At 28.9% G+C, this 26,232-nt stretch overlaps 1 protein-coding gene across 1 annotated transcript in view; it reads left to right on the top strand.

The window, feature by feature from the left end:
- Positions 1-26,232, top strand: part of LOC128988879 (tyrosine-protein phosphatase non-receptor type 13) — a 340,673-nt gene that overhangs the window by 12,802 nt on the left and 301,639 nt on the right. Inside the window, exons 3-4 of the mRNA XM_054410618.1 lie at positions 7,975-8,126; positions 9,237-9,312. Coding sequence (XP_054266593.1) covers positions 7,975-8,126; positions 9,237-9,312 — 228 coding nt within the window. The remainder of the gene's footprint in view (positions 1-7,974; positions 8,127-9,236; positions 9,313-26,232) is intronic.

Raw genomic sequence — 26,232 nt, forward strand, 5'->3', positions numbered from 1 at the left:
AGAATTATTAAAGTTTTTTTTATCATAAAAATCATGAGGTAGAACGCGTCGCAAAAACCGCGACGCGTTAAAAATGATAAAAAAATGAGTTTATAAAGGTTTAATTATCAAATAAAGTATTAAAAAATATGAAATTTATTAAAATTATTAAAGTTTTTTATATCATAAAAATCATGAGGTAGTTTAATTGATTAAAAAAACAAGTTTATAAAGGTTTGTAAATTATATAGTTCTATTAAAAATGATATAAAACAACTTAATAAAAGAGAAAGAATTTAATAAATTGGAAAAAAAAGTAATATACCTATAAATTTTAATAATTCAACTATAAATATTACATATTAATTTTATTTTGATCATTTTCTTTAAAACTATCTTTAACATATTTTAAAACTATATGTAAAAATGGCATAATACAAAAATTAAATGTTAAGTGATAAACATAATATTGGTTGTACTTAAAAAGATAAACTAAATGTTTATTTGATATTTTTGTTTTATATAAATATAATTTTTGATCATTTTTACTATTTATTAATTCTTTTGAAATAATTATTATTTCCATTTATTAAAAATATTTTTTAATAAATTCTTTAATTTTGGTTCTATATGGTTTTAAATTTATATCTTCTTTATTCTGATATATATTATAATTTTTATATCTAAATAAAAATATTTTACCATAAGTCATATTTGGATATAAATATATTATTTGGTTATCATTTATATTTAAAATTTCTTTTGGTATAATTAATGCATGTGGTTGATCGCTCATTTAGTAATATTTTTATGTCCCCAAGGTAATGTATCTACTCTATTTTCACATACAAATCTTTTATCATCTTTATTACTTAAAGCTAATTTGTTAATTCTCACTGTGTATAATTCATGTTTAAAACTTCTAATACATGTCATCTCTCTATATTGTTCCACATCATCAAACAAACATTTCTTAGAATCATTCATATTAATTGTCTTATTTACAACACTTTTCTTGATACCTTTACATTTTACAGGATTTTTATTGTTAAATTCATAACTATATAATTTTGATCTTAATCCACAATATTCTTCTAAAATTTCACCATTCAATTCATCTTTAAATTTTCCAATTACCTTTTTATTCTTTTCATTAAAACATTCATGATCTTTCTTATAATCACTTGTATCGAAATCATTTATATTTTCTTTAATAATTTTATAAGGATCTTTCTTTAATTCCACAAAGTAACTATCAGTGTCCATATATAATAGTTTTATATTTGGATCAAATTTCTTCAATTTTTCATAATAAAATTCATACATCAATAGCTTTGATAATTCTAAAACTGAAAATCCTATATAAATTGGTTTATCAAATTTTACTTTTTCTTTAATCATGTGAGAAGCAATACAATCGGTATCAAATATCTTAAATGTTTTAAAGTTTGGTTTTTTAGCTAGTTTTAATGAATATTCTTCATTACCTAATTTTATATCACATCTATTTCTAACATTTTCCATTGTCTTACCAAATACGGAATTATTCATTAATTTGAAGAAGTCTTTTTCAAAATCTGACTTTGATTGAGCTCTTAATTTTGTATTCAATTGAATATATTTTTTCATATAATTGTCTTGATCAAATGCAATCACTCTATTGACTCTTTTTAATTTTAATCCTTTTTTTAAGTAATATTTTAAGTTTCTTGAATGAACCACATAGTCTTTTTTATTAAATAATGTAGTACAAAGCTTATTATTATAATGTTCAGGAGCTAATGGTAAATCCTTGTGATTATCATGTAATTCCTTTGGATATTCTAAATCAACATCTAAAATATAACCATAATCAGCATTTTCATCTAATTCTAATATAGTTTCTTTCCATTCATCAGTTGTATATACATTTGGATTCATCCATTTAATATCTTTATATGGTAGTTTTTGACTTAAGGCCCATCCATATAAATTGTTTGCATCTACATATAACATGTAATTTTCAGGTTTATTAGGATCATAATTTTTGGTATATTTGTTATTTGCTTTACAATACCTTGTAACACATTGAGAAATTCCACCTCTTATACCTTTTTCAATCATCAAATACATATCATAATCGCTTATCAATTCTAATTCTATTTTTGTTAATTTTAACATAGAGTCCCATGCTAATGATGGTGATGTTAAATAATGTGCAGGATCTAATTGATAGTTCTTTAAACAAACTGATCTAAAATTTTCAAATATATCAGCTAATAACATCACATCTTGAATATTGTACAAATCAGAATAATTTCCTAATGTTTTAACTTTTAATTTATTCCAAACTTTTAGATAGTATTTATAATCATCATCACTAATATTTTCATCAGTTAAAGAACTATAAAACTGTGCTTTATCTAATATTTTATCATAATTTAATTTTTCAATATCATCTATAAACTCATAAGGAAATATACCTTTAGAAGATAATATTTCAAATGTTTCATCATCTTTTTCAATTATATCAATGTTTTTTATAAATTTAGTCAAGTGTTTAAATTCTTTCAGATTTTTAGCTAACTTATCAATTGATGAGGCCATAAATCTAAACGTATCTACAAATGAGAATTTTACAAATTTTCTAGGTTTATCATCTTCAAATTCATAACCATATCCTGAATTTACTGAATAATTTATATATTTGTCATCAGTATTTGCTATTAAATCAATTTTACCATATTTTTTAGCTAATTCTTTGATAAACAAATGTGTATCATAGTTTGAACTATTATGACAAAACACAGGTATATTTTGTGGAAATTTTAGATTTAAATTACAACTTGAATGTGCTGCACCTCTAAATTTTCCTGTTAAATGACAGTGATCTCTAACTTTTGTTCTTCCATCACCATCAAAACATATATTTTCACAAATGTGACAAACATTAGTTTGTTGATATTCAATTTCTTCATCTGTAGTTAAATTCATAGGCTTTTTGTTTTTTGAATTATATTTTTTAGCTATATACTTTGAAATCTCATCTAAGTATTCAAATAATTTATTTGGTACATTTTTCAACTCTTCATCTGTTTTTGCTCTATAACAAATTGGTTTATATATTTTATTAGTCACTCTAGAAACTAAATAAATTGTGAATCCATAAGGTATATGTTTCTGAATTTTATTTGTATATGAGTTATTTGGATTATTTTCACAAGTATTAATCTTTTTCAGAATGCTTTCAAAATCCATATAAATTACAAAAGGATGTTCAAGTTTTTTATAATAATTTTCAAATTTAACAGTTTCACCAGGAAATGGCATAATTGGTCGACAAGGTTAAAGAGATTTACAAATTATTAAATGTTCACTTAAATCTTTGTTTTTGTAAAAATGTGTTAAACATCTTCTACAAATGAATTTCTTATGTCTATTACTTTTTGTTAATTGAGTAGAAACAAATTTACTTAAATCTGTTATCAAAACATAATGTGAATTATTATCATTTTTTATATACAATAGATCAATATCTAATCTCGCATTGTAATTTTCAGATATTTGTAATGGAACAATCTTTTTATCTTCATCAAATCTGTATACATTAATTGACATAGATGGATAATTATATTTAGAATCAAATGATCTTTTTTCAAATAATTTTATATCTTTTAAACTCATTGGATAATCAAATTCTTTAAAAATTTCATCATTCATGTAATTTTTATATTGTTTTACTCTATGTGGATGATCAAACTTTTTATCTTCATATTTATCAATAGCACATCTAATTGCATAAATAAAACAATATTCATCTTTATTTTTGAAATTTATACAACACTTTTTATTTTTTATTTCAATTGGTAATTCAACATATGAACCACCATTTAATGAATTATGTTTACTTAGTTTTAAGTTTAAATCTAAACATCTTTTTAATGACCAACCAGATCCTTTTGATGGTTGATTTGAATTTTCTCTTAATATTAATTTTTTGAATTGATCATCAATAAATTCATCAGTATTTAATATATCTGAACTTCTTAAAGGATAATACATTTGGGTTTTTTGACTATCACCATTTACTAATTGTCTTTCATATTCACAAGATAATGATAACTGACCTCTTTTATTTTTAAATTTTTGTTTTTCAATCAATTTTTTAATTTCATTTCTTTGTGATTCTAAATATTCAGATATATCTAAATCATCATTTGAATTTGTTAAATAATACTCTTGAAAATAACCTTTTAATGATGACGCTTCCTGAATATTTATTACATTTTCCTTTGAAATTGGTTTATTTTTTAAATGATCAGTTAATAATCCAATCAATTCTTTTCTAGTTTTATCTTTTATTTTAATACCATTTTTAATTGATAGATTTTGAATAAATTGTAATGATCTATATTTTAGATTATTAGGATTTTGTTTGATATTATTTAATCTTTTAATTAGTTCATCTCTATATAAATTGTTAACATTTCTAATAGATAATTTATTAGCAATTTCTTTTAATTTTTCACTGTTAAATAGTAAATAATTTGTTGGATCATATGACTTCTTTAATTCTTTTAATTGATCTAAATTTTTGTTTTGATAATCAACTATTTTATTTTGTTTACACCAAAGTTTTAAGTTATTAACTTCAGTTTCATATTTAGTTTTATTTTCTAAATGTTTCTTTGAATTATAATGTCTATTATAATTTTTAGATAATATATTCTTATTACAATAAGGGCATAATATATTTTTATTTGTACGCTCCATTTATTAGAAGAAAAATTTGCACGATTTATTAAGAATAATTTTTACTTAGAAAATATGTTTTTATAAAATATGAATATTAAGATAAATATTTATATGTTAATTCAAAAATTATAAAATATTTGAAATAAAACTTAAACTTTTTTAAAACCAGTAATTTTCTTTAATAATACTTTCAAAAATTAATATTATTTTTATGAATTTTGTAATTTATTTATGTTTTTATTATGAATTTTAGTTTGTAAATGTTTTTGAAGATAACTAAGCCATTTTAAATCTCTACCACATTCACAATGGGTTGTGACTCTCATCATTTTTCTAACACATTTAATACAAATTGCAAATTTTTTATCTTTACTATAATAATGTTTATGAAAATTTTCCATATCTTTTGTTTCCTTACAATTCAAACATACTTTTTCACTTTTTTCTTCTACTATAATATTATCATATAACTTTTTTCTATAAATTAAATCACATTCTTTACAATATGAAAGTAATCCATCTTTATATTTTTTATTTTTATAAAAATTATTAATATTTTTTAATTGTTTATACTTTGAACATTCCTTCTCCATTTATATAGTATAAAATTTTACAAATTAGTTTTCTTCAATTCGTAATCATAAAAACTACCAAGTATATCTTCATCATTCAAGTCTTTAATACTATATGTAACAGGATTTGTATTATTAATTCTGGAAACAACAAATATTTCTCTTGACCAATTGTTTTTATATTTATTTGAAAAAGTTGATTTTTTGTTTCCTATTCTAACTCTATCATTTATTTTAAATTTAGATTTTGTAATTATTTTTGGTGGGATATATTTAAAAACTGTATCTAATAAATCATTTTCATTTTCTTTATTTACATCAATTGGTTTCATTTTAATTGTTGAATGATATGAATTATTATATTCTTTAACTATTTTTTGAAGAATATCAATCCATCTAAAATTTTTATTAATTTCAAATAGAACTTTCATTTTTTCATTTTGAGTCCTGTTATATCTTTCAATAATACTTGATTTTTCTTCATTTTCTGTATGATACAATTTAATATTATACTTTTTTAAAACTCCATTAAATTCTTTATTTATAAATTCTAGTCCTTTATCTGTATGTAATAAGTTTGGTGATTTATGACCAATTTTTATTGCATCTTTTATAATTTGTTCAAATGCTATAGATACACATTTTGCATCTTTTTTCTTTAAAGGTTTTGACCAAACATATTTAGAAAATGTATCAATAACATTCAACATATATTTATAACCATCATTTTCTTTTTCATAATTTTTCATAATGATTAAATCAGCTGCCCATAAATCATCAATACCTAATGTAACTATATTTCTTTTTGGAAATTTTTTTCTTATTAGAGCATGAATTTCTTTAGCTTCAATTATTTGATCTTTTTTATTTAATTCCTTTTTTATTATTGGTTTAATTTCCTTTTTAATTATTTTACTTTTATTTGTTTTACAAATTGAACATTTAGTAGCAATTCTAAACAAACCATTCTTCATTTCAACAATTTCTGGATTAATATTTTTAGTTTTCTTCTTACATTTATGACACTGAATAAGTTCTTCCATTTAGATATAAACATTTGATATATAAATGGATATATGTTATAGATGTTATAATTTTAATAACTTTACAATTATTAAAAATTGTATAGGATGTAATATATGTAAAAGAATTATTTCTGAAAAAAAAGATTAATAGACGAAAGAATAAGAACAAACATCTTATAAATATTTTAAGAGAATTTAATCATTTTCAACCATATCGCACACAACAATTAATCAATGAAATCTATACATTATGTATTTTAGACAATAGTTTTGAAATAACACCTAAAAATATAAAATTATTCTTAAAACAAAGAAATTATACAAACTGGATATTTTACTATCAATTCTTAAACAAAATATTCAATATTGATTTTGAATTAAATTTTGAAGATAAAAAAAATATTACAGTAATTTTTAATGCATATTTCAGTTTTACAAAAAGAAATATATCATTTAAAAAACTATTACCAATGATTTTTAAACTTTTAGAATTGAATTTTTATATAAAACCAGAATTTGATGATATTTTTTTAAAATTCTTAAAACATCTATCAACTTTAAATGATCCATGCATAATAAATTAACATAATGGTTTTTCTGATAACATAAGTGATACATCAGATATTATAAAAAAAAATAGAATTTTAAATATCACACAACAGTTCTAACAAACTGTTGTGTGATATTTAAAATTCTTTTCATATATTTCAATTATTAACTGTTTAAAATTTTTATAATTATTTTTGTAATAAATGGATCTATTAGAAGAGATAAATAATATTGGAGAATGTAAATTCAAAGAATATAAACCAATAAAAAGTTTAGAATTGAATACAAAATATAAAATAGAAAAATTTGAAAAAGTTAAAGATAAATATGGACCAACAATTATTGTTGAATTAGAAAAATGTAAAGTTCATTTGCCTCATAGATTTATTAATATATTTGATGAAAAAACAATTAAAGAATTAAATAAAAAAGATTTAAACTTAATTATTACTGAAATTAAAACATTCAAAGATAAAGAAACTGTTTTAGTTAAATTTGTATAAAAACTACTCATTAAATTTTAAAATTTTACTTGTTTTTAAAAACATTTTGTTTTGTAGTCAATTTTATGGAAAATATAGACATATTCATGAAAATTTCATCAAAATTATATACTTTTTCTTGAAAAATATGAAAATGTTAGAAATTGACCTAAAAGGGTAAAAAATAGAACATATTGTATAAAAAAATAGGAAAATTCATTTAATTTTTGAGTGGCTCCTTTTTTGGCCCAGAAGTGACATGAATATATCTACTTATATATATATATATATATATATAAATTTGAACGAATGGTGTTTTTGGCCTCTGGGGACATCAAAATGAAAAAGTAAATCGGTCCCGGGCCTAGGTCTTACCGTGCCATCTACGGTAATAGCTATTTCCCTATAGGGAAATTCGCTAATATATATTTAGGCCTAAAACGACCTCGGATAACTCGCAGGCTCGGATAACCGGGGCTCGGATAGTCGAGAGTGTACTGTAATACTGAATATTTTAAATAATGGATTTATGTTAATATAACATTAATCCCCCAAATCAATTTTTGTTTATAGATGTTGGTTGCTTGTTTTTTTTTACAACTGAAGTTTACTAGTCTAATTATATTTTTTCAGACATGGCAGAAGTGAGTGAGGAAAGTTCTTTGAAGGAGGAGATACATTTTGCTGCTGATGAACAATGGTGTTTAGAGGGAAATGAGTCTCTCCAAAATACTATCACTGTAGTACTAGAAAAGAACTGGGGTTCAATAGGACTAAAAATAAAGGTAAGTTACTTAAATTATTTATATTTTTTGCAACATAGGCTGGAAATAAATTCATTCCTATCTCATCTTTCTTTCATTTAATGATCCTTTTTTGTTTTTTTTTACCAGAACTGCTACCTTAGAATGTTAGGTGTTAATCAATGGTTGAGGATGATCAATTGCCTTTCCAGCCAGAATGGGTTTAGATTCCTGTTTTGGCCACTTGACCAACCTTGAGAGTCAACTTATTTACTCGCCGTGAGTTGGTAGTGTGTATGTTGCCATCTGATCAGTCTAGTCGCCACCGCCAATCGTATGGTAATTTTACATACAACCGTTTTTTTAAAGTAGCTGTTTCAGTTCATTTCTTAGAATTGAAATGTTTCTCATAACAGCATTGTTTACTTTCATAACACCATAGTTTTACTCATAACAACACAGGTAACAGACCAATGAGGTTCAAGGATTGAGAGAGAAGAAGTAAAATTGTAAGTATTCAAACTTCAACTAATCAGCTGTTCAGACCAATTTAATTGTTAAATGGTGCAATTAGTGTTTGGTACAACGTTTTGTTGCATCACTGTCAGTGGCAATGAGAGGTTATAAACAAAAACATAACCTCTCTTAGAAACTATGTGTAGTGATTTTTAGTAATTAAAACACTGTCGTAGGTAAAGTAGTGAACGCAACCATTGCGTAAATATAGTGTTAACGACACTCTAAGTTCTTGAAGCACTCGTACCTAAAATTTTCTACTCGTGTCTTTAACACCATCTTTACCCAATGGTTGGTAAACTACTATAACAGCTGATTTTTGTATTGTTATTTTTCACAGAACAAATATTAATACGAAACTGTTTGCAAAACTGTACTATCCTCTACAACTCTGACTAATATTTAGCGGCGACTTGTTTGAACTAACCTTAAGATTAGACATTTGCCACTACCTATACTTACTGTGCTTGTACCCGGTGAAAACTTGTTGAAAGAAAGAAAGAATACAGAATTGTTTTAAGGATATGCACAGTTGTATAAGTAGGCCTATTCACTGGGAATCAAAGGTTTAATTAAAGTAGGTACTACATTAGCTGACATTTAATTCACCTATTTCAATCACATGTTTTTTCTCAGGGAGACAAAGATGGCGTGGTCGTCAGTGACATTCTAGTAGGAGGAGCAGCTGACCTAAGTGGACTTGTCTTTCAAGGTAGGAATTCTATTCTTATATCGTCTTTGGAGACTTTTGGATATGTGTAATGTTTGCTTATATAGTGTCTGTAACCATAACATGCATGGCTTAGCTAAGGTTTAAATGCATACAAATTACAAATTCAAATTCTATAGATTTTTTTTACTAAACTCATAATTTTAAAATATTCTATTTGTAGTATTTTAAGAATTGAGAGGAACACCTTAGTAAGGATAATCCAGGACATCTCTAAATATTTGTTTAAGGTTGGTATCACTAAAAAAACTGTTTGTACTTAATAATTTTTTTTCATGACACTAGAAACTGCTCAAAATCAATGACAAAGTTTTCCTCATACTTTATTGTCTTCAAATTGTTGATTACCTAAATTAAATTCTCCCCTAGCAGTAGTAGAAGAAGATGATAAGTCTTATCTCTCAGAAGGTTTATTTCTATGTTTCTGGCACCTTGATTTTTAGAAATAAAGCATAGAATTTCTCTATTATTGAATATTAAAATATAACAGAAATATATATATAACGTATAACAATTAAAATCTTGCATGAAATTTGAGTAAATGCACAGTGCATAACCATTTTTCACTATGCTTTTAGCTTTAGGAAACCATAAATCAATGATGCGTTACACACACACAATGATGTCGATATAATAAAAGCTTAGCAGAAAAATGATTATGGATAATTTGTAAAGGAAAATTTAAGTCTTAGGTGGTTAGCAAAAAGTTAGATTTAGATCAATAATTTGTATCTGCATAATCCTTGAAAGCTATTCAGTAATTTTTTTTTAAACCACAGTCATGACGGATAGCGGGATATGTTAGATCTATTTAAACACATTTGACTTGACCAATAAATTTGATTTCACCATTATAGAGCTTAATTCTCAAAGAAATTAGTTAGTATGAAAATTAAAATCTAAGAGTTGCCTTTGGGAGAGTTTGAGATCTTAGATGAGCAGGTAATCCAGATATATATTTGATAAGTGATCTTGTAATTTTAGTTCCATTGGACTTTAAAATAAATCAAACTAATGTTCGTCCACTTACATTTAAATAATTTGACCTGTACTGACTGCACATCTCCCATTAAATTTTTTGGGATAGTTTTGCTGTGAAGTCAAATTTTATTAAGCTGATTGTTGAGATGCTAAGTACATAATAAAGATAATAACTTCTTGATCATCATTGTATGTGTTATTAGATTTACGGAAAGTTATTAAACTTTTGTCTGATAACACTTGAAACATCTATTTAAACTTACACTGTTATAGCTGCTCTCACAAGACTGTAAATACATGTAATAGATGTTAAGTGGTGATTGATTTTGATTGGCTACTCCAATCATCATCAGACTCAATAAGCAAATCTAATAATGTATTGGTGGATTTGCCTTTTTGGTCTGATGATGGTTGTAGTGTCTAATCAAAATTAATCACCACCTAACATCGTTTATATTTATTTACCATGTTGTGAGTTAACAGTATTAAGTGTAAATACATGTTTCAAGTTTATTACTCTCTGTATGTTAAGGATTTGCAATATGATTTGGGAATTATTTACTTCTTACAACTTACTTACTTGCCTTAACCCTGTTGACTTCTCCTGGGTTATATTGCCTCCATTGATCCTGATCCTAGGTAAATTCATTCTCATGTTATCTTCCCATGTTTTGTTTTTCATCGTTTCATCTTTCTGAGTTGGATTCCGGTGTTCAAATTCCAAGTTTCAATGCAAGTAGGGACATTGTCTCCTTGAACAGTGTTGGTTTCTGTAAAAGAAACGATTTAAGATTAGTTGTTAGCTAGCCATTTGCAACTAGTTTGTCGATGAGTTTCCACTTTCACCGCTAATCTGTCAAGGTCCTCTCATCTAGCCTTTGACACTCCCACTTCTATCTGCAAATCAGTAGTGCTAATTTTCGTACTTTTGATTGTTTTATTTCCCCGGCACCCTTCATATCCAATGAACTTCCTTCTATCTGCCACCTTGGGATGTGCCAACTAGATAGAAGATCAGAAAGTTCCTCATGGAATACATGTGGAATAGAATGGTCAAGGTTAAACAACATATTTGGTAGCAACCAAATCCACACTACTTGTGGAGAGTCACCCTAACTACATGTGACAGAAGTATGTCTCGTGGTGAGAAAAAACCTTTGCAATGGTGACTGCCCCCAATAATACTTTCTCCTTGAATCAACCTTTAAACCACCACTCATTTGTATACTAGGTTTTTTCAAATTTCCTGTTTTTATCATTCTCATCTAGTGGCACTTAAATGCACCAAAAACTTGAGCTATCTCAATATTAAGAGTAGATAGCTGGGTAAATCAGTGGTTATAGTGCTTGCCTGGTAATTTCAAAGGTCGCCGGTTCGAAACTGTGTGGCTTTTTCATGGCTCAAAACTAGACACATCTGTCCTTGATCACTGGGTTGTCCTAATAAACAGTCGACCTTAGTCACAGCTTAGTAAGCACGTATTTGAGCTAAAATACGCACCTAGGTGGCGGCGCCACCTCAATTAATAGAAGTAATCAAGTAATAAATACCCCCTCCGCAGCAAACCTGCCGACTAAGCAAATTTCCATTCGTCTGAATTGAATTTCAATTAAATCTATTTAAAAAATATTAGGTTTAACGAGTACCTAGTTTCCTTCTACATGGAAACTAATAAAGTGTATTTTTTAGTAAAATATTAATAGCTTAGTATAAAATAAATAAGTTTGCCAAGTTTGATCAAAATATATCCATAAAACAAGCAAACTACAAAATTTTTCAATATGAATAACATGGGAATTTTAAATTTTCTCCGTTTCCAATAACCGTACTAAAACTAAAACACTTTGATATGCTAAATTATTAGTTTTTCTACGCTCTTTAAAAAGGTCTAGAGAGAAATTAGGAAATGTTGTGTTTTAAGGGACAAAAATGAGAAAACCCATTTTTTTCCCCATCCCGTTCCCATGGTCCAATCATGCTGGTTTGCAAACTCATTCAATTTTATCCCGCCTCATACCTTTAAACCGAATTTCATCAAAATCAGACAAAAATTACTCAAGTTATCGCGTTCACAGACGATAATATATATATTATATATATTTAAATATATATACAAATTTTAACAAATTGTGTTTTTGGCCTCTGGGGACATCGAAATGAAAAAGTAAATCGGTCCCGGACCTAGGTCTTATTGTGCCACCTATGGTAATAGCTACTTCCCTATAGGGAAATTCGTTTGAAAAAAACTAAGGTTATTGAAGTTGAAATAATCTGTTGTATTCATGTTTGATAATTACTGTACACGGCATGCTAAATTATAGTTACGTTACTTAAAGGTTGTAATGCTATCGCATGATGCTTGGCTATTTATATTTTCATATAACTTAATGCTTGGCTCTACTTTTGAAAATAATTCTGTTTTGCATGGAAGTAGAAATAGTAAATTTGGTTTTGGCATGAGCAAATCAATATTCTGCATGAAATCATTATTGTTTCCAAAATTAACTGAAACTTTTTATTTTTACCAGGATTTCTCGTAGAGAAACAGCTGAAAATGGATTTCTTGCAGAAGTCAGCAACATGTTAGAAAACAATGTTACTCAATTATTAATTTATTTTTCATTACAAGGCAATATTCTAAAGATGCAATAATTTTAACCACAATGTGTTTTAAAACTTAATTAAATATAAATAGTGTTACCACCCTACTTTTAATACATTCGTATTCATATCAATGTTTTAGAAACATATCTTTTGGATTACAACTACAAGTTGTAAAAAATGTTTAGGTGCGATAACATTAAATATTGATGGTATAACATTGTATACCCTACATCAATGGAAGAGAAATGTCGAGTCATTTAGATAGGTGAATTAAATCCAGAATTCTTCATTTTATAAATTGTTTATTTCTAAATAAAAGTAGATCTAAAAAAAATAGCTTTGTGAAGGTTACTATACATTTTTTCTGATCTTGCCTGTGTTAGGATTTTTTGTAAATATCAACAAAAGATAAATGTTATAAATGTTTTGGTTTTATTAAAATAATTAACTGAATAAACTTTAAAACTAATAAATAAATTTAAAACTTGTATTTTAAAATGTATTTTCTTATTTTTTTAACATAGCATAACTAATTACAACAATCTAAAATTGTCCATAAAACTTGAGGGTCTCTAATTAACACATCATATGAGCCTTTCTCATACATTATATATTTCCCCGTACCATACAATATAAAAGTTTGTTAGGCTATGTCCTTTTCCATACATTCCGTAATCCATCAAACTGAATAGCGTATCCTAGGTTTTCAGTTGTGCTGTTTAATCGTCTTTTTATTATTGAGTTACATAAGGTTAGAATTTGCTATGAAAAATCCCCATTTAAATATCAGTTGATTCTTAACAAGTATAATATATTTTGTTATACGATACCAATTTCATAAATAATCAGTGTGGATAAAGTCTTGTCTTGAATACGTTTTATTGCAATAAAATCATCAATGCTTGACTTTTCATAAAGAAAGTAACAAGTGTATTTTGTAAATGAGAGAAATTTCTAGTTTGCTAGAAAATTTAAGATACCAGCTCGTAGATGCGTAAGTTTTAAATTAACGTAACTTTCCCCACTAGTTTTAGAGCAGTTGATTTACAATGTGTATGAATAAAGTAGTAATGGTGCCTTTCAATACATATTATGTGGATATACTGTAAAAACCATATATCAGTCGACATACTGTAGTTGAAAAGTTATCGATAAGTGAATAAGAATATTAATGTTGTGCGGTTAATGTTTGTGCTGCAGATCAACACATAAATAACTACCAAGCTTTTTACGGAATATTCTTGGCTTTTACTGATTTACCGATGCTTTATCACGTTGTGTTATTTTTATAGCGCGTTATAATGATTGAAGTTTACACCTGATGTATATACAGTATTATAGTTGATGTTCGTATATTAAGAAATGAAATAAATTTAAGGAAATCGTCTTCCGAATTTATTAAATTAAAGTGTATTTAGGTTTTGTATTATTAATTTTATATAGCTTTGGCCTTTTTAGTTGTAATTTTCTGTAATATGGAGTACATCTTGTTTAGCCCTGTGCAGTATGCGGTTTGAATTTTCTATTTTCAAAATCATTTAGAAGATCTTGATTTATAAATTTGATATAGAGGTTAAATTTTAATATTTAATTGTTGCTTCCAATTTCTAAAATAAGCCCCACTTGCTTTGCTTTGATAAAGATTTTGTAAGTAAAAAAAAAATGTTTAATACTTCAAGATGTATTAAACATTTTTTTTTTACTTACAAAATCACATCTTGAATGATTCAACAACGGAAATTGGCTCATTAAGTTAAGCTGGGTTTTCCGCGGAAGCGGAGAGTGGAGTGAAGGCGTAGGAGAGCGGACTCCTCTTGTCTTAGGTAATTTAATGTTACTATTTTCCTAGAAGTGGAGCTAAACGCCATGTTAATCGCTTTTTCGCTTTCCGCTCTCTGCGTTCCTCTTCCGCTTAAAGGATGACCCGGCTTTAGTTAAGGTTTAATTTTTTTTTTTTTTCTTTGAGATACTGCACAGTGCTAAGCCTGATGTTACTAGAAAATACTGGCCTATTGGAATTAATCGCCTAAACCAAAGTTTGTCGTTTATATTATTTGTATAATTTACCAAGTAAGCCAAAAGTGTATAACCTGCTGAAAAAAATGTATTTTACATTGCTTTATTTTTTTTACAAGTGCTTTTTACCCTTAGTTGCTTTTGAGTGATACAAATGTTAGTTTAACACATCCTATTTTATAGATAAGCTTTAATTTCATAAGAGAGTTTGTTTTTTAAGTAGAGTTTTTACTATCCAATGTAAACCTGAGGAGGTAAGGTTGAATTAGCATAAAGGTAGAATAACTTGTAAAATAATAAAAGTTTAAAAGTGATGTAAAAACTATATATTTAAACCTTGAAACTTTTTAAAATACCACTAATGTGCATTCATACTACACAGAAACTTTACTCAATCTTCCATGGATGGATCACTGAAGGTTGGATAATTTAGACTCTACTGTTATTAGTCATTGTACTTGTATTATACAGGGTGGCGCAACAAGAACTATACAATTTATTTTAGCTACCTGATGATAAATATTGCAACAATGAGTGAGCAGCTGTGCTTATAAACAAAATTTAACAATACCATTTTAGTAAAACTGGCGTTTTGGAATCCTAAACACCGTTCTTTTGCTGTGGAAACGTTTTTTAAGAATAATGATTTTTTACAAAAAAACAGGGATTGTTTAGGAAGCATTTCAATATTGATCAAACGGGGCTGTTAACGATATAGAACTGGGTATCATTATTTAGAAGAAAGGCGTCAACCCAAAATATATTGGTGGAAAGTGGAAGTCTTGTTCACAAACCTGCCAATTTGGAGAGATTTACTTTGAGCAGTCACTCTAAGTGCAAAGAGGTCCCCCAGGAAGCAGTCGTTGGAGTTTGTAGGAGATCTCTTAGAAGGATCTTGCATCAATATCTTCATTTCCAACCCTACAAGATACAAGATGCCTGCTCCAACTCAGGCAGAGAATGGCTGAAGAGGTTCAAGCGATTCCTCAAGATATGCTTGAAAGCGTATTCGGCGGTTTTTTAAAGCGACTTGAAGTATGTCAACATTTTCAAGGACGTCACTTGAAGGATGTTCAAAATATGAAATAATGGCTAATCCAGGTCAAAATGGTATAAGATTACATTAGTTTTGGTGTGTTTTTTGTATCTATAGTGTAAAATTTATAGGTTTTGTGTTATTTATTTAGTTCTCATTGCCCCACCCTGTATATCAACCTTAGATTTTTTTGTAAGAAAATAAATTTAAAATGTGTTTTCCACTGTAATATTTTATTTTGCAGACTGGTAATATAAGCTTAAATTGGCTCTTTGCTATGGACTCCATTTTAGTGCTCGTATTCAGTAATGGTTTTTATGGAGAGTGCCGAATAATTTGCCTATATTGGAGGTGTTGCAATACTTTCATTTTATTATTTCATCACAATAATTGCGTAAACATCAATACAATTACAGTAGTGGATTTTTACCAGAAGAGCACTGTTATTTATAAATTTAAGACTGCATTCCACAAAAGTTTGGGATGATTAGCACTTTGTAAATTGTTTTGTGTTATGGATAATAAAACAATATTTTACAAACTATTACCAAATGTTTTATCTTCTCAAATTCTGAATCACCTAATCACTTCACTAGGACAGCTTTACATAGACTTCACATAGCTATTAAAAAAATCTATTTTAAGCCAAATATGATTGCAAAAAGAGTGTAACTAAAGGATGACTGGTAGCTTTGTTGCCTTAGCTCTATTGATTGTTTATTGGAAGCCTGAACTTAAGAGACGAGTAATGAACGAGTGCAAATAATAACACACAGCCTATTGGTTTTGAATATTAAAATGTTATTTCATAGTCTAGCAATTCTAACGCATAGCATAATTTTGAAAGTTTTTTAAAAGTCACCTGTTAATGCATATTTCTTGTAATGAAAAAATGCATTCATCAGTGGTCCTGTTGAACCAAATGAGAACTTTGTTTTTGTTTGAGTCAGGAAGAACATTGTTTGGGGCAGAAAAAGAATTGTTTAGAACAGGCAAAATCGTATTGATGGATTGAAAATCAAAGATTTTCGTTGCTCAACTGGTCAGATATGAGCTGTTTGCATATACAGTTTGATGAAAAACTATTTTTATTTACAACTATAAAACTTTTTATATAACAATTGAGTTTTCTCTTAACTTTGTATTTATTTACATTCATGTATTCAATAATATTCATATTTCCTAAAATATTGAATACTACAGTGTTAAGCATTAAAAAACATAACATACCTAGGATCTTCCACTTCAGTTATTGTGACAGAAACCCATCAAGGGAAAAAGCACAAGCAATAGAAACTGAGGTAGACGTATTGTTTATATATCGAGAATTCTATGCATTCAGAATGAGCTAGTGATAGAAATGATTGAAGTTATATAGTAAGCAATGTGATTGTACAGTTTGGTTGGAATGAAAGTGAGCGTGAAAGGTATGTAGATTAAATATTCTAATCACGAGTAGTCATTGATTAAGCTGTCATAAATTTTCTTCTTCAATATAGAGACAGTTTTCATTTATTGGACATAGTATCTTTTTTTACCTTATAGGTTAATCTAAAGCTTAAGTTGGTCTCAAAATCACAATGTCACAGCATTATTTTGCTGAAACTTATTAATGATTAGCAAGATTTGAACCCGTGGCTCCAGGACTAAAGTCCCGTGTTTCAACATATCAGGTTAGTTTATAACCATTAAAGTTAAACTCTCAGATTACCTTATATATTTTTCATAAAATGACTTCCTTCGTTTTTTAATGAGAATAAAATTTCAACAACGTGAATGCTCTTGTAACAGATCGGATAGCTAACAGCGGGAAACAAAACTTCTGGGTTTTACATGGACAATAGCATGTAGCATATGTGGCCTCCTGGCTTTAACCTTCACATGTTAAGAGGAAAAAGTTAAATGAAAACATGTTGACTGAAACTAAATCTAAATCTTTCTCCCACTTTTCTAAAACAAAAATACACATTTATTTATCTATTTACTAATATGATTTATTGCAAATAATATACATCTAACAAAATATTAATCCATGAATGTTAAGATTTTTTCCTTTTTAAAAAAGGCTGCCCTCAACTCAAGTTTGGATCTTGATAGGTTAGAATGATTAATTCAGTTGATATAGTATTTGTCATTTTCATTTAATTTCACATAACGTTATTCAGAACCAGTACAGATTGAAAACAGACAAATTATTTGACAGTAAAATTACAACAACAAAAGTTTAGGTTTAGTCTATCATAAACTTTTTTTAACAATTATTTGTAACTTTTTAAAATTTGTTTTGGTTTGATAATACTTGTAAAGGCAGATAAATATACAAGTCGGTTATAATAATTCTCTTCCCCTCCATGTTTTTTTCTTAAATGTATGTGCAAAATAATTTTCAATGACTTGATGAATAAATCCTGCCATTGTATATGCAGACACATACTATAAACTTTTAGAAATAAAACATATGGAGGGTTACTTGAGGACTATGATGTAGGATTCAACTTCCGAATTCCTCATGAAAAGACAGCCATTTGACATAATAACACTACCTCACCCACAAAAAATCAATACGGTTTAATACAAACTCAAAAGGTGTTTGCCTTTTTCAAGATATCTCTAGATCACAAATTCTACCACCGTATATTTTTATTCGGTTACAATACTATGTGCCTCGTTTGTAATTTTCAAATAGATATTTTTTTTTAAATACAATTATTGTAACAACAATCAATCTTGGATGAGCCACAAAGGCAAGACTAGAGAATAATCTACAATGTAACACAGAACTGCAAACAAAACCGACATGAATAGAGAACACAATCGATGGGACAATGGAAAAATTAATTTAAATAGTTATTTGTGCAACTAGTGAGAAAAGTGAGCAATTGACTCACTCGAGAGAAATCTTTACTCACGAGCCGTAGGCGAGTTACCATAAAACAAATAAATTTGTGAAGAAACATAACCTATTTTTACACAGAAGTGAACTTTTAACGTGAAGTGACAAATACAACAGTACAACAGCTGACCAGCTGATTTACAGCCAGTGCTGCCAACGTATTTCGCGCGCATACGACGTTGCCTGCATGTTACACGCTCACTATTTCGTGCCTTCACGTTGCAAATCTGGAGTGAGACAAAGTAATTAGAGTGAGACAATGTTAACATTGTCTCACTGATGAGCGAATTGGCCACTTTGCTTTCTCAAATCAGCGAGAGAACATGTACATTGTTAGGTAACTGTAGGAAAACTATTTAGTGTCTTGTCTAATACAAAAGGTGGTGTTACTTTGGCTTCTGCATTCTTTCTTTACCTCTAATTTTATAAGTAATTAGACAAATTAAATATGTTTATTCAATAATATGTAGGCTGCTTTTCAACCATGTGCTTTTCTCTGTTAATAATGGACCGGTTTTTACAAACAATGTGTCAAAATTAAGTATTTTGTGTAGACGCACCCTTTCACCAATTCCTGTAACAAAGGTCCTCGGGCTTTGCCCCACAGGCCATGAAAACCCCAATGTATTTCTTATGTAGAAAAGATTTTGTCTACTTCTTAATTTCTATTCATAGTAATAGCTGTTCATGATATACACAAGAGCGGTCGTTTTCAGAGTGTGTTCGTTTTCAGTTTCGATAACTGGATTGGAGTGATTGGTTACATTATCTTTGAGTTGGCCCTTTTAAGTCATTGGAAATTATGACTGTTATTCGTTTTGAAATAACGCCTTGTAATACTATGCAATTGCTCGACGAATTCGAGCGACGGGTGCACTAGTCCTTACGTGAAGGCGATTTCTACCAAACACTACTTCTCCGTTAATAATGGACGATGTGTCAAAATTAAGTGTTTTTGTGTAGACGCACCCTTTCACCAATTCCTGTAATCAGGCTTGGCCCCACAGGGAATCAAAATCCTAATGTATTTCTTATGAAGAAAATATTTTGTTGACTTAAACCATCTTAAACAAACTAATAATTTGTGTTAATTCCAGCTGTTCATAGTAAACACATGATACACAGAAGAGCATTCGTTTTCAGTTTCGATAACTGTAGTAGAGTGATTGATTACATTATCTTTTGAGTTGACTCTTTTAAAGTCATCAGATATTATGACTGTTATTAATTTTGAAATTACGCCTGTCATACTTTGCAATTGCTCTATATCGAGCAACAGGGGCACTAGTACTATCAAATAGCTGTCCGGATTAAGCATAGTCCATTTGAATGACCTAGATTGATGAGGGCTAATTGTAGCCTAATTAAATTAATTTGTTTAATTGTTGTACAAATATGTAGTGTACAAAGCAGTGTTGAGAATATAATATCTAGAACTATTAAATAAGCAAATTTACTACAAGATATACTGAAACTAACTAAATGAATATTTTCTACGATTATTAGTGAAAATATTAATAACAAAACTTCAAAAGCACTATAGCCCATACTTACACAAGAGTGGCCATAAAGATAACTCCAATGTCTAAGTGAAGTTTTATCATCTGGGCTCTAGGTCTAAGTAAATGAGCTCCATTAGGCTTGAATTGTGACGATAAGAAACCTTCATTTTCAACATGTTTATTCCACTTTCCCTCTCTAAACTTAAATAAGGTACGGTAATTAACATCTAAAATTGTTGAAAGTATAAAAAATCAAATTTAAACCTTTAATTTTGCTTGAAGAAAACGTTGTTGTTGCCTTTTCGTTACGTGAAAAGATTTGTACTACTCTCCTTTTATAACACGTTTTACATATTCCATTTTTACTGTTTTTGTAATTCTGTATATTAAAACGTGCTCAGGTACGGTAACGGAAATAATTGTTAGACTAAATAAATCACTTGCTCAGTTTATCGGGAGTACGGCATCGTAATTTTTACATATTTTTAGGAGACGGTCCCAACCCTGGTGCTTGTTACTGAGTTACATCAACAATTTCTAAGCATCATTAATTCTAATTGTCAACCGAATGAAGAATGGCATTTGTGTCTAAAATAAAACCCGGAAGGGGTTATAGAACCATGCTATAGTTATATATTTTTGATGTTGAATATGGTGAAAAACTATGTATTTATTAAAGATTATACGTATTTACATTATGTACTCACATTAAACTATAATTGCAAGTTATTGACAACAATTTTTTATCACTTCGTAACGAAAGTAACTATTTTCGATAACAGCTGACATAAATGAAAGTAGTCGTATCCCAAGCTCTATTTTAGGGCGAGGGAAAATCGATCAGCTGATTTTCCCTCGCTCTAAATTTACTTTCCCTCGCTTTTGATTAGTTCTTCATTTTAATCACTACGCGCGTTAGTGTTTTGTTTACGGTTTATTTTAACGATTTGAATCTACTGTATGTATTGTTAAAAGCTGTTTTATTCTTTTATTTTGATGTTTAAAAAAATGTATTGAGAAATATACGTAGACCCAGGTTTCCTTTAGAATAATATCTTGTATTTTGATATTCAAACAAATTATTTGAGAAATATAGTTGTGATTTTAGTGAGGTCTGCTATTCTGTGTTTGTATATTTTTGCGTCGTGATGAAAAGTATCGTCCATTGCTCGTACGGAAAGTTATTTTCCGGCACATGCTCCATTTTAGCTCCCACATACTCGGCTTCGCCTCACACAAAAACTTGAGCGCGCGCCGGAAAATGCCACTTTCGGTTCTAGTAATGAAATATAATACAATTACTCTATTTACTCGGTTTTACAATGCTATACAATTACTCTATTTACTCGGTTTTACAATGCTAGGAAAAAAGATTTCCTTGATAAATATAGCTTATATTTGATTTGGATATCTTCCTACGCGAATAATGTTAATACAAGTGGCAATGAAAACGCCCATTATATTATATAATACCAACCGTGCTACTACTAAAGGTTGTAATTTACTTTTTAAGTGTTGGGCTTTAGTGAAAGTTATGTTTAGAATTTGATCCACCAAATGCAAAGTAAGTCTGTCTGTCAACTAAAGTTACCGCCTACAGTTCTGTGACGTTTGAAAAGTTATTTAAAGGACCCTTTCAATTAAATTGTGATCTGTTTGGAAGCAACGATCGAGATCAAACTACCCAAACCCACGTCTTTTTTGTTTCACTCTATTAATTTATTTTGAGCAAAGCAATTTAGTTTATTTTAGAAAAGTAGGCCTATGAACAATTTCAATGAAAAATATTGATAACAGTTGGAGAACTATATCGATAGTGTTTTATAGCATAGCACTATTATATTGGTGAATATTAAGCACAATCGAATTGTGTTAAGAATTCATTTTTCTATCAAAACTTAGGATTGAAAAAACTAAATTTAATTTGCTAATGAGTTAAATTTAATTATGCCAGTTTAATAGGTGGATACATGAAGCCATTATTCAGGTATCAAAAATATAAATTTAGTAAATTACATAAGTAAATAAAAGACCAATATAGGAACTTGACCTTTTTTATGATTAAGGAGTAAAGGGCAAAACATTGAGCAGATTTATTTCGATAATGATTCCATTACACTAAACATTTCTCAAAAACTTATCTTAGTGACATTTTTTTAAAACTAATAAGGCATATGTTTCACAAACTAAATCAATCCAATCTATTTTCTTTATTTTGAATCACAATTTACAATCAATGATCTTTTTCAAACGAATTCTTTGTAGATGTTCCTTTACTAGGATCACCTATTTATTAATACCTTTTTTTACCTGTGTTTGCTTTGTTTATTAATTGGAACCTATTGTTTTGTTATATGTAAAACAAATTAATTAAATTGAGGAAGTTGTAATTTTGTGTACTAATCGTTTCATTTCCTAGGTTAGGCTTAATGCATGCACTTAAATAACGATTTCTGATGCAAAATATGTGACAAATAATTCATTACTCTCAAAAACCTTCACCAGAAAAAAATTTAGTGACACGTTTGGGATTTACACAATTTAGGGTTTACTAGGGAACCCGTGCGGCTCAATAAGCCGCCTAGTATGAAACATAACGCCGAGGAAAACCTTATGCTTAAATTCTAGTAACTTTAGTTTCATCTTAGAGTTATTTGAAAACTTGTTAGAAACTAATTTTAAATATCTCTAATGGCGTCACCAAGGTTCACCTACATCATTTCTGCTCTCGATTTTAACTGATAACTTCTAATGAATGCTAAACGATCTGCCTCAATTCGAGTTAATATGTTGCAACAAAGTTTTTCCAGCATTGAGAATTATTGAAGAACACTGTTGCCGTACTGATAACCTTTCTTAAGAAATTAAAGTTGGGCCATTTTATTCCTTTGATTTGAGACATCCCCCGATCAAACGATTTTCTCCGTAGAGTAACCTGAAAAGTGGGGTGATGTCAACCATTTCACGTGCTCCATTTTTTACCCACAAACTCGGGGTTACCAACTGGACAGCCATAACCTGCTTTGAATAGGCTAAAGCAGCAACACCATTGAAAGTTGGTTAACGTAATTTTAACAAAATGTTTTGAAATATCTCGATCTGTCAGTGTCTGAAGTAAACATTTCTTGCATGCATTCATTTGATCTGACATTTAGGCAAGTTTACTTTCCCACCGTGACAACACTATGAGCTTCGTATATTTTTCACTTCCAAAGTAAGTTGCATAGCAGAACTGGCAAATATTATTCATCTCACAAAGTGAATGTGTATCTGGATGGGTATTTGTTAGACCAGGTCTCTCTTTTTCTACTCTCCTCATACGCACAAAATATCTTATTATTAATTGTGTCCTACTACCGTGTTCAATATTTCTTCTTTGAACTTGAGGCATTTTCTGATCTTCCAACAAAACTGATTTGAACTGTTTAACTTGGTCTTAACCTACTAAATATTACAAATACTAGCTGTTTGCCCGTTCTACGTACGGGAATCTTGTAGTAAGTTAAAACCTTATATTCAGTCCAGGAGTTGGTTTGCATATTTAGTGTGCATTTTTACAGAAATTATGGCAAAACTATAATTGTTTAGGAATACATATAAACCTTCTCAAATACAATATCTGACAGTTTCAAAGCCAAAACGAATGCTTCGCAATTAAATGTCACCCGATCGTGTTAGTCCATATTTTATCTAACGATGAAAGGAATTGCTTTACAGTATAGATCTATGAGGCATAGCCCTAAGGTAGGCCTGTAATTGAAAGTTACTTTTCACACTGGTTAAAAGTAGTTAAAACACTACCTCAACCTCACTACTGCACAAAATTCGGGTTGAAATTTTTATTAACAATGGTGCTCTTGTCTTTTCCACGAAAAATAAGGACATTATTGCGTTACCAATACTTACACACACAAATACAGAATTGAGTGCACACAACATTTTGGAGTCCAGACAGAAAACGCTAAAAATTATACAGTAAGACATCAATTAAATTTAATAAGCAATAAGGTGCAGCGTTTATAAATAAAATTGAAAATAGTGATGTGTTTGTATGTAAAAATGATTCTTACTGCTACCACCGGTTCTAAGGAAAAGTAGCAGTACCAAAAACCAACGTTTACATTTGAGAAAAGAACTGTAGTACTTACGACTAATTCAAACTCTCCTTCTAATCAAACTGCATATTTATATAAATAAATACACAGGCCACAAAACATGTAAAGTTAACAACGTAAAGCTTTGAAAACTCACTATGGTTTGCTAAAAAAAATTTCACTTGATGTGGTGCATTACCAAAGTTATTAATCTCCTTTGGTTTTACATTTTTTTTAGTTTTTGAAAATCAAAGTTATTTCCCATTAATAGCATTATTTGTAAGCAGCTTTTAATGTTAACTTCCAAACAAAGGTTTCTTATTTAAAAGATTACGTAATCTCTAAACGATAATCGGTACGTCATATTTCTAGCAAACATTCGGAGGAAATGTGACAAAAAACGCACAAATCTGGGTCTTGTTTGTACGTTTGTAGTTTTATTTCCTAAGTAGGAAAAGTACCGATATCGTTGTCGAAATGTAAGTAAGTAGAAACCAAAAGTGACACATTGGATAAGCGAGTTTAGCTACATCTGTTAAGTTAAGCCTCTGTTACGGTACGATCACAGCGAAATCAGAAAGATCTTTTAAGATCGCAGCAACATCCACGATCACCCACTGCAGTTGTGATTTTTTACTTTGCACTTAACACAACTGTCCTTGAAGCGCCGTCAATGAGTGGAAACCTTTGTAAGCTACGGTATCGGTGACGATGTTTAACAAAATGTAAGTTTCCTTGCACTAATACAACACTGATTCACGGGATTTTCCCCGGACTCAAGAAACTCAAGAACAATCGTTGCACTTGTGATTAATTAAACCGGTTAAGTAAGGCACGACGTTTTTAATCTCACTTGGTTTGGATGTGCTGACTAAACTTGATCGGAAATGGTTGCGGTATTTGTAAGCAACTTTGAATGTAAACATATCAGTGACAGCTAGAAGTGAGAACTAATTCAAACAGCTGATCGTTATTTCATAAAGTGTAATAGTAAACATTTGGGAGAAAATTTGACAAAAATCGAACAGAATTGGGTTTTTGGTGGTATGTTATTTTGTTTTCAAAGAAGCGAGGCCATGTTTTTATAGCCAAAGACACTCTCACCAATCCAGTAAATACAGAAAAATGATTAGAACCTTGATCGGTACTCTAGTTTTCTAGGAGTAGGCCGCGTAAAATGACATTTTGGCGTTACATACGGAGTCACAGAATGGACAGACAGACATACAGACAGAAATTGAGATAAGACTCGTTTCGGCTTTCTTAGGCTATGAAACGTAAAAATAACCAAAAACTCCATGATTCTAAGCAATGTACAGACAAAACTGTAATTTTATTTATATAGATATCAATATTTACTCCCAAAAAGCTACAGCTTCTTATAAACAGCTGTTTTTTTTGTTTTAAATTTGTTCTATGTATTTCTTATGGGGAAAACCCGACCTTTGAGTGGGCCTCACGCTCTTAAGGGCAGGAATTTTAGAATTCTAAAACCTTATTGCAAAACTACATATTATGACGAATCTTTTGACACCTCTAACGTTGAAATTGGTCCACAAATAAGGGAGGAGTTGCGTTAACAAAAAACGGCTTCACGTATTATATATATAGATTTTAAACTTCCTAACTAAATTACACTGTGTTATTTCAGTTGTAATTTATCGCTATGTGTTGCATGTCATTTAAATAGCGTCATATTTATGAATCTACATTCACATCACTATTTAATTATTTCATCAACAAATTAGCCTAATATATTTTCCGATCACTTTACA

This window comes from Macrosteles quadrilineatus, unplaced genomic scaffold (genome assembly GCF_028750875.1).
Source record: "Macrosteles quadrilineatus isolate MER2022 unplaced genomic scaffold, UCM_ALF_1.0 Scaffold_3__2_contigs__length_128488019, whole genome shotgun sequence".
Lineage (NCBI taxonomy): Eukaryota > Metazoa > Arthropoda > Insecta > Hemiptera > Cicadellidae > Macrosteles > Macrosteles quadrilineatus.